The following is an 18,859-nucleotide window of genomic DNA, read 5'->3' as shown; positions in this document are numbered from 1 at the left end:
AGAACCTAGAGACAGAACCTAGCGAGAGAACATGGCAAAAGATCCTGGACTGAACCTGACTACAGAAATTGGCAAGAGAACCTGACTAGAACCTGGTGACTGAACCTGGCTGGAGAACCTGGACAGAACCTGGCTGGAGAACCTAGCGAGGGAACATGGCCACAGAACCTGGCTGGAGAACCTAGCAAGAGAACATGGACACAGAACCTGGCTGGAGATCCTAACCAGAACTTCGCTGGAGATCCTGGCTAGAGACCCTAGCAAGGCTGCTGATCAACTGAACGCTGTCTCCATGTCATTCCTTCTTCGCCGACTCCATCCACACCTTTGGGGACCCCTGGACCTGCTGGGGCTGGACCCCGGCAAGTAGTCTAGCCCCGTGGTCGGCAAACTGTGGCTCGCGAGCCACATGTGGCTCTTTGGCCCCTTGAGTGTGGCTCTTCCTAAGCCTTAGGAGTACCCTAATTAAGTTAATAACAATGTACTATATAGTTTAAGTTTAAAAAATTTGGCTCTCAAAAGAAATTTCAATCGTTGTACTGTTGATATTTGGCTCTGTTGACTAATGAGTTTGCCGACCACTGGTAGCCTAAGTACTGCTCTGCTTGAGTCTAACAAATTTTTATTTAATAAAAATTTGTTAGGCTCAAGCAGAGCAGTACTCAAACTCAAAATTTTTATTTTATTTAATAAAAATTATATATGTTTAAGTTGTGAGAATTTTACTTACATATAAATAGTAAAAAGATAACTACAGTCAAGTTAATTAACATATCTCCTTTGCTGATGAGTGCACCTGAAATCTACTCTCTTGACAAATTTCCAGTGTTCAATACAGTGAGCCTAACAGCCCTTAAAAAAAAAACCTAAAAGGACCAAGTTGCTTCCAGAACAAAGCTTTGGAATATTGCTGGAATATAACAGGCTCAAGAATATTAATCAAACATAAATATCCAACAAGACAAAATTCACAAAGTCAGGCATCCAGTAAGAAATAACTAGGCAAGCAAATAAGTAAGAATATACACCGAGAATGAGAAGAAAAATACTAACACAAATGTTATCAAGTACTGGTAGTTAGAGAACTGACTAAAGAGAAAGAACATAAAATGGCATGTGATTCAAAATGGCATATTTTTAGAGGCATTATTTCTGAGGTACAAGAAGATAAAAAGGGGAGGCAGGTGGGCAGCCACTGAGGAGCAGCAGCCAAAGCTTTGCGCTAGCCCATAGCCAGGGGCCTCAACAAGGGCCACACCAAGATCATGAGCAAGTCAAGGCACAGCTACCACTGTGGATACCTCACGAAGCAAACTAAGTTCGTGTGGGACATGATCTGAGAGGTGTGTGGGCTTTGCCCCCTATGAGTGGCATGCCATGGAACTGCTCAAGGTCTCTAAGGACAAGAGGGCCCTGAAGTTCATCAAGAAAAGGGTGGGGACACACTTCTGTGCCAAGAGGAGGAGAGAGGAGCTGAGCAATGCCCTTGCAGCCATGAGGAAGGCAGCAGCCAAGAAGGACTGAGCCCCATCCCCTCTGTGTACAATAAAACCTGTTGGGAAAAAAAAAAGGAAGAAAGGGGTGCCTTTTGGAGATTGGGCATTAAAGAGGAAACACAGCAGAAGGTAAAAATTTATAACCCAATGCCTGGCCAGCGTGGCTCAGTGGTTGAGCGTCGACCTATGAACCTGGGGGTCACAGTTCAATTTCTGGTTGGGGCATATGCCCGGGTTACGGGCTCGATCCCCAGAGTGGGGTATGCAGGAGGCAGCCAATCAATGATTCTCTCTCATCATCATTAATGTTTCTATCTCTCTCTCCCTCTCCCTTCCTCTCTGAATTCAATAAATATATACATATATATTTTTTAAATTTATAATCCAGCAAAACAAAAGAAAAGAAAAATAATAGCAGACACACAATGCCTCTGCCATCACAAAAACAAACCCAAAAAGGCTGTATATAAAAGAAACTGAACTTTGCTACAATGGTAGAAGAGCAAGTGCTTGAACTTGTTCTTATAAACTACTCCAAATGTACAAAACTAATAAGTTAAAACATACAAAATCTACACAAGCTACAGTAAGAAAACCAAAATTCAAACCTAAACAACTCAGTTGGTTAACTCCACATCCCACTGCCCCTTCCTCCGAGAAAAACACACCAAGCTCAAAGCAGAAAACTGTAATTCAAAAATGTATTAAATATCCTCACATGTACGAAATACCAGTAAGAAATGAAAAAACATGTTGAATGAATTCAGAAAAGAAATAAAAAGATAGTGCAATGAAGACTAATTTATAAGATGACTAAGGAAAAAAGGTACAAATGGAAATTTAAAGGGACTAAACAAAGGCAGGAGGATAATCTATATATATGAAAGCCTAATATGCAAATTGTCTCCTTGGGAGTTCAATTGCTCGCTATGACATGCACTGACCACCAGGGGGAGGCGTGGAATGAAGGAAGGCCATGGCCGGCAACTGGCAGCCAGGGAAGGAAGGCACTGGTCGGCAGCCGGAAGGCCCCGAGAGGCCCTGATCGCTGGCCAGGTCTAGCGACCCTACCTGTGAACGAATTTTGTGCACCGGACCTCTAGTAAAGAATATAAAGTGATATAAAGAAGTAAGGAAAAAGGGTCAGAGAGAAGGTGGCTTAAATGGAAGACAGGAAAATAAGAAAAAAAACTTATTTATAGTAATTGGAGTTCCTAAACAAGGAAAACAACAAAAATTTAAAACAGTAATCCATTACAACTGTTCATAAATAAGGCAAGACCAGAATTTAAATATTGACAGAGTCCTGCAGGTATATGGAGTAACTGATCTGTAATGATCAACTTGAGGACATATCAGAAACTTTAAATATAAAGAAAAAATTCTGAAAGCCTCCAAGTAAAACAATCAAATAACTTATGAGGGCAAGAAAATTATACTGGCAATAGACTTACCAAGAATAATAAATAGAGCAAGTAAACAATAAAACAACATTTTAAAAAAATTCAGGGAAATTATATATGGCCAGGATGTCCCTTCAAATATCAAGCCTTTAAAAAGAACTCAAGGAATTCCACATCTATGTGCCCTTCATGAGTAATTTTCATTTAGTCCCTTTAAATTTTCATTTGGATGAGGAAGACCTTCATCCAAACAAGAGATAAATCAGGAAACTTCAGCAAAACATTTAATGTCATTATTCAATATATTTAATAGTATATCTCAGGCAAAAACAAGGATGGGGACTAGGGTAAAAGAATAACATGGAAAATTACATGTTCTGACAAAGTTGAAACCTAAGAAACAAGAGTTGAAGGAAGAGGAAAAGTAGAGAGTAGAGTAACTCATCAATAGTTGGGTCACAGTAGATGAGAATTAAAGAATATTACTCATTAAAAAATTACTGGAGAATAATTGGTTAAAAAGTAGTAAATAAAAGTAGTAAATTAAAAAGTTATATACAAAGGAAAACAACCAATAGAACAAGAACACAATCCTCCCTAAATATCAAAAGAAATTTTTAAAAATAAGAGAAAAAAAACACATGTAACATAACATAGCAAATTTGATGTAGCACAATATAAAATTACTAGAGGCCTGGTGTATGAAATTTATGCACGGATAGGGTCCTTAGGCCTGGCCGGAGATCAGGATCAATCGGGGTCTTCTGGCCGCTGGCCAGGGCCTTCCTTCGTTCTGCGCACATCATAGCGAGCGATCAAACTCCCGGTCTCCCGACTGAACTCCCGAGGGGACACTTTGCATATTAGCCATATATATATATATATATATATATATATATATATATATATATAGATAAGAGTTGAAACTGAATTATCAGTTATATTAATAAATAAGAATAGATTGAACTCATCTATCAGGGGAAGAAATTTTTAATTTGGCTCACAAAGCAGGACCAAACTCACAAAAAGATCCAGAATGGCTAAAATAAGGGATGACTAAAAGTATTCTGGACAAATAGAAATAATAAGAAAACAGAGGCTGTGGAATTACTATTGAGAAGAATTCAAGCAAAACGTACTGAATGTGACAAGAGCCACCATTCATAATGAATAAAAGGTGACTTTACACAACATTCATTGTGTATAAGAAAGATCAAGTGTACAAAAAGTAATAAAAATATAGAAGACAACATAATCAATAAGGTAGAGATTATGGATATGTACTAAAATTTTACACTATAAATAGAAAATACACCTTATCAAATGCACATGATATATTCACAAAAACTGATCACATAATTAATTTTAAAAATACTGATTGTTTCATAGGAAAAGTTTATGCAATCTTCAAAGAGCAGAGCCACAATGCTATAAACTATCCCTAACTTTCTGGAAGGAATAAAATAAACATATAAATACTCAGTGTATTTAAACATTGTGGCTGTTGTGTGGGGGCCACCAATCCAAACCTCTTATGTCATAAACTTTGTTCACTACCGACCAGCTTTCCAACTATTAAGACTACCTCAAAATCACTAGCCTAGGTCCCAAAATCCTATACACACCCTCTTTTGACTTCTCCTTTCTGAGAAATTACTAAGACCTAATCAAGGTTGATTTTCACTTACTATAAAATAATTTAATAAACTTAGCCATACTTAATCAGCAGGTTTTTCTATCTGATTTTGGGGGAGTGGAAAAGAAGGAAAACTTAACACAGATAAGGATTGGAGAGTATCTCAGAGAATAACACACAGAAATAAGAATATAAGAAGCGACAGCAGTTGGGGGGTGGTGAGAAATTTAGTTTTATCATATTGGAGATAAAAAAGACAAATTCTGGAGTGCTATTTTGGAGTCATACCCATAGAAATGATTGGTTTAACTCTGGAGAATAGAAGAAACTATACGGAGAAAACAGTAATGTTACCTATACCAATCCTATGAATAAGGGATAGAAATTATTTTACTAAACTCACCATTCAGAAGATTGAGACTAGAATCCTATACAAAAACCACCATAAAAATATTGCTTAGCAGAGTGTGTCATTCTTCTTGGGTAAAAGCCAATATAGTGGGTATAAGAACTAAGTGAGAGCAGCATACATAGACTAAACAATTATTCCAATGGCAGAGTTATAAGTAGGAATTTAAAAAAACACACACACCAAAGTCTTAAGGAGGGAAACTACTATTCTTGTTTCCACTCCTCCACAACTGGTTAACAACTGATGAGCAACAATTCATCAATTTAGGCGGTAATGCTTATCAAATTCCCTTTATGTAATTCATTAATAAACTGCCTTTATCCCATTAGATGTTTCACAATTGGAAAGGATAGATGGCTTCTTCCAAGATAGAATTGACACACATTCTAGCAAAAGTCAGTGATAGGATCACTTTGTCTAGTAAAAAAAACCTACAAAACAATGATGTTTTTAAAAATCTATGTGCCATAGAATAAAGCCCATTTAAAATCCTAAAGATATCTCAATTTTGAAAATTCAGTAGATTCCATTTAGAAACAATTAGTCTTCATCTTCACAATATCAGATAACATTAGAACATGGCATATTTTCAAGATAAACAGAAACACTTTAAAACTGTCCCTACCCTTCCCACCCCTAACCCCACCAAATATCTATCAGCATATTCTAGAAAGCAAAGCTTCTTCATGCAAGTATCCACCAGAAGCAACCACCACCACTTGTTCCTAAAATAGTAATGAAACAGAAGGGCAGTGAGAAAGCTGGAGAGGTGACTAACATACTGCAGAGGGTGTTCTATAACTACTGGCATGCAGTGACCGTCAAGCAGGTGAACAGAATCATTGGCAGAGGCTACCAGCTAGAACACTTTAAGGGGCTGAATGCTCCAAGCAGAAAGCCCAACTTCCTGGTTCATCTCAGTAGAGTTCTTAGTAAGAAAGAATTCTACCACCAAAAAGACTAAGGTTTGTAACAAAGGAAACTCTCAGGAACAAAGCAGCAATTACAAATGATAAGTTCTTCCACAAATAAAATATTTATTTAGGTTTTAGAGAATAAATTAAGCATGCTCCCTATTCACAGTAAAAAAATATGTAGGTAATACTTTTCATTAAAATTAGTTTGCTTCATTACATAATTCATCTTTAACTAATAATCATAAAAAAGTAAGTGTTGCTATTTATAACTAAAAAACAAGGGACCTCCAAAATGGAGTTATTTTATTGTACCTAAAGAGAGGGCTTTGGGTCTAATTATATATATTAGTGATATACAAACTGTTCCAATCATTTACAATCCTACAGTTTGGCTCAGTGTAATGAATCATTTGTCTAATTAGAGAATTGATAGTGCATTTTTCTGTGTTGTTTTTTCTTTTTTAGAATGTCAATACTGTCATTTTAAAACTGGGTCTATCTACAACAAAAGATAAAGAAAATGAGAATATTCTGGAAATTAGCAAACATTTTAATAAACTCGATCTTTGGCACAAACAGCTTAAAACAGTTCAAAGATAAAATATTTAATGAGTCAAAAGAAGAACACTCTAAAATTTCCCTCCCATAAAAAAGAATGAGATCCAACTTAATTAAGGATACGCATGGTAATAATCTGCATATCACTCCACGTTTACCAGTGTAATGTTTTAGTACATAACAGACATACAGGGTCCTTTTATTGTGTATTTTCCAGGTCAATTCCAAAATTAACACTTTATATGCACAAATATATTCACACTTGCCCAACTATAGGGTGTCCACCCAAAATATATACACATACTTTAAATAATTATAAAAGCAGTGTTTATTAAAATACATTTCATTTTCAAAACTGAACTATCAGCTGTTAGTATGTTTACATATTTTTTTGTGGGGGGGGGGACGTGTATATATATATCTAATTTTGGTTGAGATCTGATGATAAAGTTATATTCTTCGTTGAAATAAAGCAGTTATATTCAAGCCTAATTCCAATGTTATAATTTTTTATTATAACAAACTTACATTACATACAAAACCTCTACTTGGCTAGCTTGGTCTAGGGAGTCATTTTTGGCATTGCTCATTATGTAAAATTTTTTAAAATCCATGTTTATTTTCTATTACTAAAAAATTAGGGAGGAAAAGCAACTTTAAATGCAAAAAAGAAAAAGAGAATACCATTTCAATTAAAAGCTATTGGTTGTCTAACTCTAACGCATAACCTAAGTCACTAGATCAGAGAGGGATCAGCAAACTATGGCCAACAGGTGAAATACAGCCCATTGCTGTTTTTGTAAATAGTTTCATTGGAACACAGCCACGTCCAGTTGTTAACTTATTGTCTCTGGCTGTTTTCACTCTGTGGTGGCAGAGTTAAGTAGTTGCAACAAAGACTGCTTGACCCACAGAGTCTAAAATGTTTATCATCTTACCTGTTACAGAAAAAATACTTAAGGGTCCATGTTCCAGACCTTTCAAGACATAATACAGAACATTCCTACATTAACTTAACCATAATGCTGCCTAATTTATGATTTGACATAAACTGCTAAAGTGCCTTTTATCTTTGTCCTATTGAAGTTTAGCTTATTTGCTGCGTTCACTGAGGTTTCTCATGTACAAACCATTATACAGGGAAGAAGCTGTGAAGGTTAGCTTTAGATTAGCAAAGACTATGCCCATCAGATTTGCTTGTTGCCTATTTTTCTTATATAAAATTACCATTTCGGAGTCACTGTGAGAGGCCTGACCCAGGATGGGAGCTGGCCCTAGCTCAGAGTGAGAAGGTTGGTCAAGGGAGAGAAGGGGCTCAATGTCATCGTAATCATCTTCCTCTGTATCCCCCTCCCCATCAGCAAAAGTACCTCTAGTCAAGAAATCGGAGCGCGTCCGCGCCATTCGAGCTTTCTTTTTATGGGCCGGTCTGGCAACCTGCTTGACCAAATGATAAAACAAATAACACAACAATGTTTTGTTTTGTTTTTGTGATGATGCCAATGAAAGATATCAGAGAGCTCATGAATTTCTTGAAATATCCCTCCACCCACAATGTACTTTCCACTAGAAGTGACAGAGATAACCAAAAGCAATCCATATACATTACTCTGGACAAGGATGAGAATGGAAGCTAAATTTACATTGTTCTTCTCCATAGCCAAGGAAGTCATCTTTCACTGCCATAATAAGTCACAAAAATCACTTGCATAAATTGCCTTCTTTTTCTTAGCAACTTCTTTTTTGTAAATACCATCTGGGTTTGTAGACACCATTCCCTGCCTAAAGTATACCTCCCTAAGTAAGAACAAACTTAACTCATGGCTTCTTTCTCTATAAACGCTTCAGATTAAATGGGTAGATGAGATGCTATGTCTATAAGAATAATAATTTTCAAAATAGCATGCATTGATTTTGCATAAAATATAGATAGGCAAAATTCCATACTTACCTCTCCTTGGCCCGGCCCAGTTAACTTCATAGGTTTCCAAATTGGTTCATCTTGTTTATGGACTTTAGGATTTCCACTGTTTAAGGATTCCCTGTTGACACTTAGAAATAAAAAAGCAGGATTACATTTCAATTCCTGGCAGCAGTCTTCAAGTACAGCATAAAATATACTTCCACAGCCAGGTTGAAGAATTCCAGCAAATTCCATACATATTCAATTCCCCCCAAAAATATCAAAAATTTTCTGATTATCACATTGATATTATTATCAAGTATTTATGGGTTTTTCAAGGTGGGGCAGGATAGGTGAATCTTTCTTGATCCTCCTCCCAGAACCAAACTAGGAATAAAACTAAATTGGGGAACATTCTCCCTGAATTAGCCAACTGAAGACTAGCTGAAGAGGAGACTTTTAACAACTAAGGGCAAAAACCACCTTGAGACTGCACCTGTACAACAGCTTGCATGATGTGGTCAGGGTTGAGCATCACAGTCTGTCGGCCTAGGGGAGATTCCACCCACAAAGGGGACAACAACCATCAAGACCCAATTACCAGAAGAGAGCCCAAAGAACCCACAAAAGGAACATTTCTAGAGCATCCAGCTCAGGAGGTAAAAGAGACTGCACCACTGGATACCACAGGACACTTAACACGTTAAGCGCCAAGCTTAACGTGCTTTGTCTTCCCTTCCATTTAGCCTGCAATATCCAATTTCACCAATATGCTGGTGGCCGGAGACTGACATGGTCCAAATGAAAAGTATAATGTCTGTCACCAGTGATTGACATGGTGCTTAATGTGTTAAGGCCACCTCACAAAGCCTGGGAGTCATAGCAGCTATATTTAATACATAGAAACAAACACAAAGAGGCAGCTAAAGTGGGGAGACAAAGAAACAACCCCAAATGAAAGAAAAAGGACTCTCCAGAAAAAGATCTAAATGAAATAGAGGCAAGCAATTTGTCAGACATAGAGTTCAGAATAAGGATGCTCAAGGGATTTAGTGAGAATTACAAGGAACTTAATGGGAACTACAAGGAACTTAGTGGGAATTACTACATCAGCATAAAAAAGGACATAGAAACCCTGACGAACCAGAAATAAATAAAGAATACCTTATCTGACATCAAAATATAAGGAATTAAAAGTAGGCTGGATGGAGCAGAGGATTGAATCAGTGATGTGTAAGGAAAAAAACAACCAATAAGAACAACAAAAAGAAAAAGAATTTTAAAAAACAAGGATAGTTTAAGGGAACTTTGGGACAACATGAAACACAACAATATCCGTATGATAGGGGTACCAGAAGAAGTAAGCAAGGAACAAAAAACCTATTTGAAGAAATAATGATAGAAAACTTCCCTAACCTAGTGAAAGAAAAAGTCACACAAGTTCAAGAAGCACAAGAGAGTTCCAATCAAGATGAACACAAAGAGACCCACCCCAAGACACATCAAGATTAAAATGGCAAACATTAAAGACAAAGAGAGAATCTTAAAGGCAGCAAAAGAGAAAGTTACCTATAAGGGCATTTGTGTAAGGACATCAGCTAACTTTCCAACAGAAACACTTCAGGCCAGAAGGGACTGGCATGAAGCATTCAAAGTAATGAAAAGCAAGGACCTGAATCCACGACACTATTGAGCAAGGTCATCATTTGAAATTGAAGGCCAAATAAACAGCTTCCCAGCCCACCGCCCCCCCCCCCAAAAAAAAAAGGTAAAAGAAGTTCAATACCACAAACCAGCATTGCAAAAAATGTTAAAGGGACTTGTGGACAAAAGGGGCCACATGCTAACCTGACAAGCTCAGGGAAGGCTTGCATAGCAGTCTTGCAAACTCAGAGACCTAAAGTAACCACAAAGGATGGTCTGAAATTAAACTTTAACTAAAAGCAGTTATGGGTAGTTACATCCTAGGCCAGTATACTCACTGACAAGCTCAACCTTTAACTTAACTGAGCCTATCTGTCTTTTTGCACCTATAATAACATACCCTTGAAATGTCCGGGTAACTTGTAACTTCCCTTTTTCTGGACCTCTTGGGGCACAGTCTAATGTGCCTGGGCACCAGGACAGATACCACAAATTCCTTCATTGTTATCATGTTAATTGTTCCTGCAGCCACCTAAGTATGTGTCTATCATTTTACTTTTTATTCAATCCCAGGGGATCCCCTCCCCCTTGCTTTCTCCTGCCTCTCTAATCTATCACCAATGGATTTCATGTAACCCATCTATGTCTCCTCCTTTGATTGCAATGTATAAAGATAGACGTAAGACCGCCATTCTCTGAAACATTATCTCAAAATATCCTATATAATAACAGCCTAATATGCAAATCAACTGAACAGCAGAATGACCGATGGAATGATAGGTCGCTATGACATGCACTGACCACCAGGGGGCAGATGCTCAATGCAGGAGCTGCCCCAGCCTGCAGGCCCCAACCAGCAGCGGTGGCGAGGGGGGCGGCGGGGGGACGGTGAGCAGGCAGCGCCAGGCCAGCCAAGCTGGGTGCGAGTGGGAGCCCCAGTCGCCCCACCAGTCGCCCCACAGATCAGCCCTGATCACTGGCCAGGCCTAGGGACCCTACCTGTGCATGAATTTCATGCACCAGGCCTCTAGTATTTTTAGAAAAATCTATGAAGAGGATTCTGACTTACTCTAAATTGCAGGCTTCTAAGCAGGTCATATCTTTGACCTGGATGAAGATTTATAGAACTTCAAGGAATAAATGAATTTAAAAAAAATACTGGCAAACTCTTGCAACTCGGCCACCGACATGCCATCCAGACTGAGGAAGACCTGAAAACTTCGGGGCCACATGAGCCATGGACACAACCACATTGGCAAGCACAGGAAGCACCCATGGGGGGCGCAGTAGTGCTGGTGGCTTGCATCATCACAGGATCAACTTTGACAAATATCACCCAGGTTACTTTGGAAAAGTTGGTATGAGGCATTACCACTTAAAGAGGAACCAGAGCTTCTGCCCAACTGTCAACCTTGATAAACTGTGGACCCTGGTCAGTGAGCAGACACGGGTAAATGCTGCCAAAAGCAAGACTGGAGCTGCTCCTATCATTGATGTTGTGCGATCAGGCTACTACAAAGTTCTGGGGAAGGGAAAGCTCCCAAAACAGCCTGTCATTGTTAAGGCCAAGTTCTTCAGCAGAAGAGCTGAGGAGAAGATTAAGGGTGTTGTGGGGCCTGTGTCCTGGTAGCTTGAAGCTACATGGAGGGAAGTTCATTAAAATGTCCAAGTACTTTTGTCTTCTAAAAGAAAAAAAATATACTGGCAAATAATCAGGATAAACAAAAATAACTATGGGACTAAATGAATTGAGAATAATTATTCTTATGACTCTGTTTAAAATATTGTTGATTTTTAAATCTTTTGTTTCCCAAATATAAGGAAAACTAAAAGGCAGACATTCTCATTATAGCAGTGGTTCTCAACTTTCCTAATGCTGTGACCCTTTAATACAGTTCCTCATGTTGTGGTGACCCCCAACCATAAAATTATTTTCGTTGCTACTTCATAACTGTAATTTTGCTACTGTTATGAATCGTAATGTAAATATCTGATATGCAGGATGTATTTTCATTGCTACAAATTGAACATAATTAAAGCATAGTGATTAATCACAAAAACAATATGTAATTATATGTGTGTTTTCTGATGGTCTTAGGTGACCCCTGTGAAAGGGACGTTTGACCCCCAAAGGGGTCACAACCCACAGGTTGAGAACCGCTGCATTATAGGAACTAACAAATTAGTAACATTCATTTCACAGAAGACAAAGATTCAAACACTACGACAGCCTGGAGATTTTTGTCCATTGGAAAATACATTAATGTAAGACTCTCTCCAACAGTGTTAAAGGGACCTGACTTTATCAGTACCTAACCATGAATGGACATTTGCCCCTGTCTCTGACACACACCTTCATCTCGAGGATGAGAAGCCACCGATTACGCAGGAAGTAGACAGCCATCCCAAGACATCAACAAGGCCTGTATACTCACAAATTGATGCTGCTCAACCTTGTTCATATATCACCTAATTGTTATTAATTAAATGTACATAAAAAATTTTTTATACTGCCATTATCTTCCTTATGGTTTCCTAGTGGAAACAATATCTGTCTCCCTAGACCCCTTTCCCTATTAGACATGAAAAATTTAACTTGGGTACCTGCTAATCTTTCCCCCAGCCGTGGGCAAACTACGGCCCGCGGGCCGGATCCAGCCCGTTTGAAATAAATAAAACTATTGAAAAAAAAGACCGTACCCTTTTATGTAATGATGTTTACTTTGAATTTATATTAGTTCACACAAACACTACATCCATGCTTTTGTTCCGGCCCTCCAGTCCAGTTTAAGAACCTGCTGGGGTCCAACCCCAGCGGGTCCAGGGGTTCCCAAAGGCGTAGACGGAGTCGGCAAAGAAGGAAGGACACGGAGACAGTGTTCAGTTGATCAGCAGCCAAGCCAGGATCTCCAGCCAGGATCTCCAGCCAAGTTCTGGTCTGGATCTCCAGAGAGGTTCTGCTTAGGATCTCCAGCCAGGTTCTGTCCAGGTTCTCCAGCCAGGTTCAGTCACCAGGTTCTAGTCAGGTTCTCTTGCCATGTTCTATAGTCAGGTTCAGTCCAGGATCTTTTGCCATGTTCTCTCGCTAGGTTCTGTCTCTAGGTTCTGTGGCCAGTTTCTGTCCAGGATCTTTTGCCATGTTCTCTCCAGCGAAGTTCTTCTGTCTCTAGGTTCTGTGTAGGTTCTGTGTCTAGGTTCTGTGTGTAGGTTCTGTGTCTAGGTTCTGAGTAGGTTCTGTCTTCTAAGTTCTGTGTTCTAAGTTCTGTGTTCTAAGTTCTGTGTTCTAAGTTCTGTGTGTTGCTGTCTTGTTACATCTGTATTTATACCAGTTGATTCAATCCTATCAATCTCTATTACAAAGGTTAGGGCGTTTCTTATCTCCATTCCAGGGAGTAAAGATTATGTAGCTTAAGCATGATTGTTCGTAGTTAAAGTGATTAATTACCCGCCTGGCACTTAGTTGAGGGGTTTTATTCCCTCCCTAACTTCAGGGGAAAATCCCTACCTGGGGAAACAACCTTTCTCAGAGAGGAGACCTTGGTTAAAACACATAGTGCCAAGGTGAGCAAACATATTAACAACAATATGCAGTATATGCCAGGTCCCTTGAAACAGCAAGGATGGACTGGCTCCTGGCAAATTCCCCCTTTTTTATTTTTTAAAAGCAGGCATTAAAAAGAAAAACCCCAAATGCTCTCTTGTATCCATTTTAAGAGTAGGATTGGCGCTTTCCGCTATTACCTGAGTCCTGATCTATCACCCCAGGGAGAGCTTGCCAATCCTGCACTTTCCCGGGGTGGAAAGGCTGCAGTGGGGTTAAGGATAAGGCTCCTTGGGCCTACCTTCTCCCATGCCTTTACATTTACCTTTCCTTCCTCAGAAAAGCATGAACATGCTTCTTGTATAAAACGTTCTGTCTGACTGGGAGTAACCTTAATTCCTCTGTTAGCAAGCATATGTGTTAAAAGATCAATACAGAGTCTTATTTCTTTAGACTCAGTATGGCATTTTCTTAATCTAAAGATCAATACAGAGTCTTCTTTCTTTGGATTCAGTATGGCACATCTTCTCAATCTAAGTTCTGTACTATACACCTTCTTACCCTACTTATCCTCTATAGGGGGGTCTGCAGTACCCTGGTGGAGTCCTATCCGTCCCGAGTGTGGGGTTCTCAATGGGGGGGGGGTTACCTAGGGGAATCCTGTACCAGGGGTTCCCAAAGGTGTGGACGGAGTTGGCGAAGACTATCCACCCTCTTCCTACGGTGGAGTCCTATCCGTCCCGAGTGCAGGGCGCTTACCTAGGGGTCCCTGTTCGGGCGCCAGATGCCGGGGTCCAACCCCAGCAGGTCCAGGGGTCCCCAAAGGTGTGGACGGAGTCAGCGAAGAAGGAATGACACAGAGACAGCATTCAGTTGATCAGCAGCCTAGCCAGGATCTCTAGCCAGGATCTCCAGCGAAGTTCTGTTCAGGATCTTCAGTCAGGTTCTGTGTCCAGTTGTCTTGATAGGTTCTCCAGGTTCTCCAGCCAGGTTCTATAGCCATGTTCCCTTGCTAGGTTCTCCAGCCAGGTTCTGTGTCCATGTTCTTTTGCTAGGTTCTCCAGGTTCTCCAGCCAGGTTCTCCAGCCAGGTTCTGTCCAGGTTCTCCAGCCAGGTTCAGTCACCAGGTTCTAGTCAGGTTCTCTTGCCAATTTCTGTAGTCAGGTTCAGTCCAGGATCTTTTGCCATGTTCTCTTGCTAGGTTCTGTCTCTAGGTTCTGTTGCCAGTTTCTGTCCAGGATCTTTTGCCATGTTCTCTCCAGCGAAGTTCTTCTGTCTCTAGGTTCTGTGTAGGTTCTGTCTTCTTGGTTCTGTCTTCTTAGTTCTGTGTTCTTACATCTGTATTTATACCAGTTGATTCCAATCCTATCAATCTCTATTCCAAAGGTTAGGGCGTTTCTTATCTCCAATCCAGGGAGTAAAGTTTATGTAGCTTAAGCATGATTGTTTGTAGTTAAAGTGATTAATTACCCGCCTGGCACTTAGTTAAGAGGTTTTATTCCCTCCCTAACTTCAGGGGAAAATCCCTACCTGGGGAAACAACCTTTCTCAGAGACCTTGGTTAAAACACATAGTACCAAGAAGGTGAGCAAACATATTAAGAACAGTATGCCATATATGCCAGGTCCCTTGAAACAGCAAGGATGGACTGGCTCCCGGCAAGAACCCATTGTGGCCCTCGAGTCAAAAAGTTTGCCCACCCCTGTACTAGACAGTGATATTCTGATTATCACCTATGATAATGAAGTTAATGTTTTGTTGGCCACACACTAGTGGTCTACTATCAATATAAGCTTTGGTGCATTTTTTAGGCTATCTATCTATACTAATAAAATCCTAGGTGACCGTCATGCCCTCACATCATCACAAGATGGCCTCCCCGACGTTGTCACAAGATGGCTGCCCCCACATCATCACAAGATGGCCAGCAGGGGAGGGCAGTTGTGGGCAATCAGGCCAGGAGGGGAAGGCAGTTGTGAGTGAACAGGCCAGCAGGGGAAAGCAGTTGTGAGTGAACAGGCCAGCAGGGGAAAGTAGTTGGGAGTGAACAGGCCAGCAGGGGAGGCCAGTTGGGGGCAACTGGGCTGGCAGGGGGGGGCAGTTGGGGGCAACTGGGCTGGCAGGGGAGGGCAGTTGGGGGCTACCAGGCTGGCAGAGGAGGGCAGTTGGGGATGATTGGGCCAGCAGGGGAGCAGTTAGGTGTTAATCAGGCTGGCAGGGGAGCGGTTAGGGGCAATCAGGCAGGCAGGCAGGCGAGAGGTTAGGAGCCAGCAGTCCCAGATTGTGAAAGGATGTCCCAGATTGGAAAGGGTGCAGGCTGGGCTGAGGGACACCTCTCCAGTGCATGAATTTCGTGCACCAGGCCTCTAGTGTATATATGAAAAGCCAGCCACCATAACAACTGGGCGACTGGTTGCTATGATGCCCACTGGGGCCAGTGGACCCAGCCCCTCCCCCTGGCTGGCCCCACCCCTGATCAGCCTCTCCCACCTGATTGAGGGCGGGGCGGCTGGTCAAAACCCCTCCGCAGCCCCTCGCCCAGGCCAGTCCCGCCCCCCAGCCAGGACCCTCCGACCCCAATGGGGGTGTGGTTGACTTGCAAACCGCCTGCGGCCCCTTACCCAGGCTGGCCCCACACCCCGGAGGGGTCCCCCACCCCAACAGGGGCATGGCCAGCCTATAAACTGCCCATGGCCCCTCGCCCAGGCCAGCCCCAACCCCAGTGGGGAACTCTTGCCCGGATCTGGGGCTCCCATCAGGGCTGGCCAGCCGGTCCCCACCGGTGCACCAGGTCTCTATCCTATATAACAAAAGGGAAATATAAATATTGACTCTAAAGGCAGAACGGTCAGACTGACCGCAGGACCAGTCACTATGAGGTGCACTGACCACCTCTTGGTTCCTTTCCCCAGCCACAGGCTTCAATCACTTGATGGCGAATGGGGAACTAGGGGTGGGTGATGGAGGATGTGGACAGTGCCAGACCAAGGCACCCCGCCCCACCAGTCGCTCTCTACACACAGGGAAACCTGCAGCAGGGGCTGGGCCAGCGAGAGGGCAGTAACAGCCGACCTCTCAGTCCCTTCCCCCGACCATGAGGCACTGATCACCCTATGGCAGTGGTCGGCAAACTGCGGCCCCTTGAGTGTGGCTCTTCCACAAAATATCACGTGCGGGTGCGCATGTACAGTGCGATTGAAACTTCGTGGCCACACTCAAGGGGCCAAAGAGCCGCATGTGTCTCACGAGCCGCAGTTTGCCGACCACTGCCCTATGGCGAAAGGGGAACCGGGGGAGGGTGGCGGTGGGGAAAGGGCCAGCTGTGGGAAGCTGGGGAAGATGGCCCTGATTGCAGGCCAGGCCTAGGAACCATACCTGCACACAAATTTTGTGCGCTGGGCCTCTAGTATCTATTATAAAGGATCCACCTTGGACAAATCTCTCTAAGAACACCTCCCTAATAATTCCCCTGGTATAATTATATGTAGATCTAATCTAGATGAGTATTTTAGATGAATACTGTCTAAATATAGGAATAGGTGAAATTAATTGCCCAGAAGAAAAATTGGAACTTCTGGATAATAGCAGATACTTATTTCCCCTCAGATCCTTCCTTGTCTAATATTAGACATTTTCTGTTTCTAACCAGTGTTACTGGTTTATTGTTGTTACTTTTATTCCTGGTATGTAAATGTTAAACTAGATACAGAAAAACAAAACTTGACAAACAGCAAAACAGACTTGGATCATAGTGACTCAAAAATTAGAAATGATCCAGAATACTTTTTAACAAGGACATATAGGATCTGACTGCCTCCCATTTACCTGCCCTTTTTGAATAATAACAATTCGACCTTAAATGCCATCTAAGGTTATGGTCTTGCCCCATCCACAATGTTCCCCCCTATTCAGCAAGACATGCTGACACTGAGACATTCTAGGAATTAGCCTTCCTAGCACCGTGGGACTCCATTATCCAACCAAAAGATTGGTCATCAATGTATCCTTTGGACTGATTTATAACCAAAAGGGGGATGTGTGGACAAAAGGGGTCACATGCTAACCTGACAAGCTCAGGAGAGGCCTGCATGGTGGTCTTGCAAACTCAGAGACCTAAAGTAACCTACAAAGGATGGTCTGAAATTAACCTTTAACTAAAAACAGTTATGATGGGTAGTTACATCCTAGGCCAGTATCTTCACTGACAAGGTCAACCTTTAATATCCATATAACCTTTTGCAGCTATAATAACATACCCTTGAAATGTCTCTAGGTAACTTGTAACTTCCCTTTTTCTCGACCGCTTGCAGCACAATCTAATGTGGCTGGGCGCCAAGACAGATACCACAAGTTCCTTCATTGTTATCATGTTAACTGTTCCTACACCCACCTAAGTATGTGTCTACCATTTTACTTTTTATCCAATCCCAGGGTTTCCACGATTTGCTTTCTCCTGCCTTTCTAGTCTATCACTAATGGATTTCGTGTAACCCACCTTTGTCCCTCCTTTGATTGCAATGTATAAATATAGATGTAACCTGCCATTCTCCAAAGCATTATCTCAATTCGTTGAGGTTCTGCTTCCTGGCAACTGTCAACAGATTGGCTCAAATAAACTCACAAAAATTCTTTACAGGTTTGAATTTTTTTTTATGTTAACAGACTGCTTTAAAAAGAAGATGAAATATAAAGAGAGGTACATGGGTATAAAGGAAAAAAATGGCAATGAATAAGTACCTATCAATAAGAACCTAAAATGTAAACAGACTACTTACTCCAATCAAAATACATAGGGTAGTAAAATCGATAAGAAAACATGACCTAAATATATGCTGTCCACAAGACACCCACCTCAGAACAAAACATACAGACAGGAAGTGAAGGGATGGGAAAAAAATATTCCATGCAAGTGGAAATGAAAAAAAAAATTGGAATAGAAAAACTTTTATCTGATAAAATAGACTACAAAATAAAGGCCATAACAGAGACAAAGAAGGCCACTACACAATTCTAAAGGAATTGATGCAACAAGAGGACATAACCCTTGTAAACATATATACACTCATTATAGGAGCGCATATATAAAACTTTTGGTGTACTTTAAGGGAGAAATTGGCAGTAATACAGTCACAGTAAAGGACTTTAACACCCCACTGTCATCAATGGATAGATCTTCTAGACAAATAATCAACAAGAAAATTGCGACCTTAAATGACACTGGATCAGATGGATTTAACTGATATTTAGAGAACATTTCATCCCAAAGCAGGAGAGTATACATTCTTTAAGTGCTCATAGAACATTCTCAAAAAAAGTCCACGTTAGGACATAATAGAAATCTTAACAAAT

At 41.0% G+C, this 18,859-nt stretch overlaps 2 protein-coding genes across 2 annotated transcripts in view; one reads left to right on the top strand and one right to left on the bottom strand.

The window, feature by feature from the left end:
* The window catches only part of MYO9A (myosin IXA), a 424,596-nt gene that overhangs the window by 87,047 nt on the left and 318,690 nt on the right, over window positions 1–18,859 (bottom strand). Inside the window, exons 26-28 of the mRNA XM_081084933.1 lie at window positions 8,374–8,473; window positions 7,793–7,859; window positions 7,650–7,696 (exon numbers count right to left, since the gene is read on the bottom strand). Coding sequence (XP_080941059.1) covers window positions 7,650–7,696; window positions 7,793–7,859; window positions 8,374–8,473 — 214 coding nt within the window. The remainder of the gene's footprint in view (window positions 1–7,649; window positions 7,697–7,792; window positions 7,860–8,373; window positions 8,474–18,859) is intronic.
* Window positions 11,207–11,599, top strand: LOC308514862 (large ribosomal subunit protein uL15-like; the record flags this gene model as incomplete). Its single annotated transcript, XM_081085205.1, has 1 exon — window positions 11,207–11,599. The coding sequence occupies one exon, from the start codon at window positions 11,207–11,209 to the stop codon at window positions 11,597–11,599; it is 393 nt and encodes a 130-aa protein (XP_080941331.1).

Source organism: Myotis nattereri (assembly GCF_964212035.1).
Source record: "Myotis nattereri genome assembly, chromosome: 1".
Taxonomy (NCBI): Eukaryota; Metazoa; Chordata; class Mammalia; order Chiroptera; family Vespertilionidae; genus Myotis; species Myotis nattereri.
The sequence above is the reverse complement of the archived record's forward strand: the minus strand, read 5'-3'. Positions and strand labels throughout refer to the sequence as shown.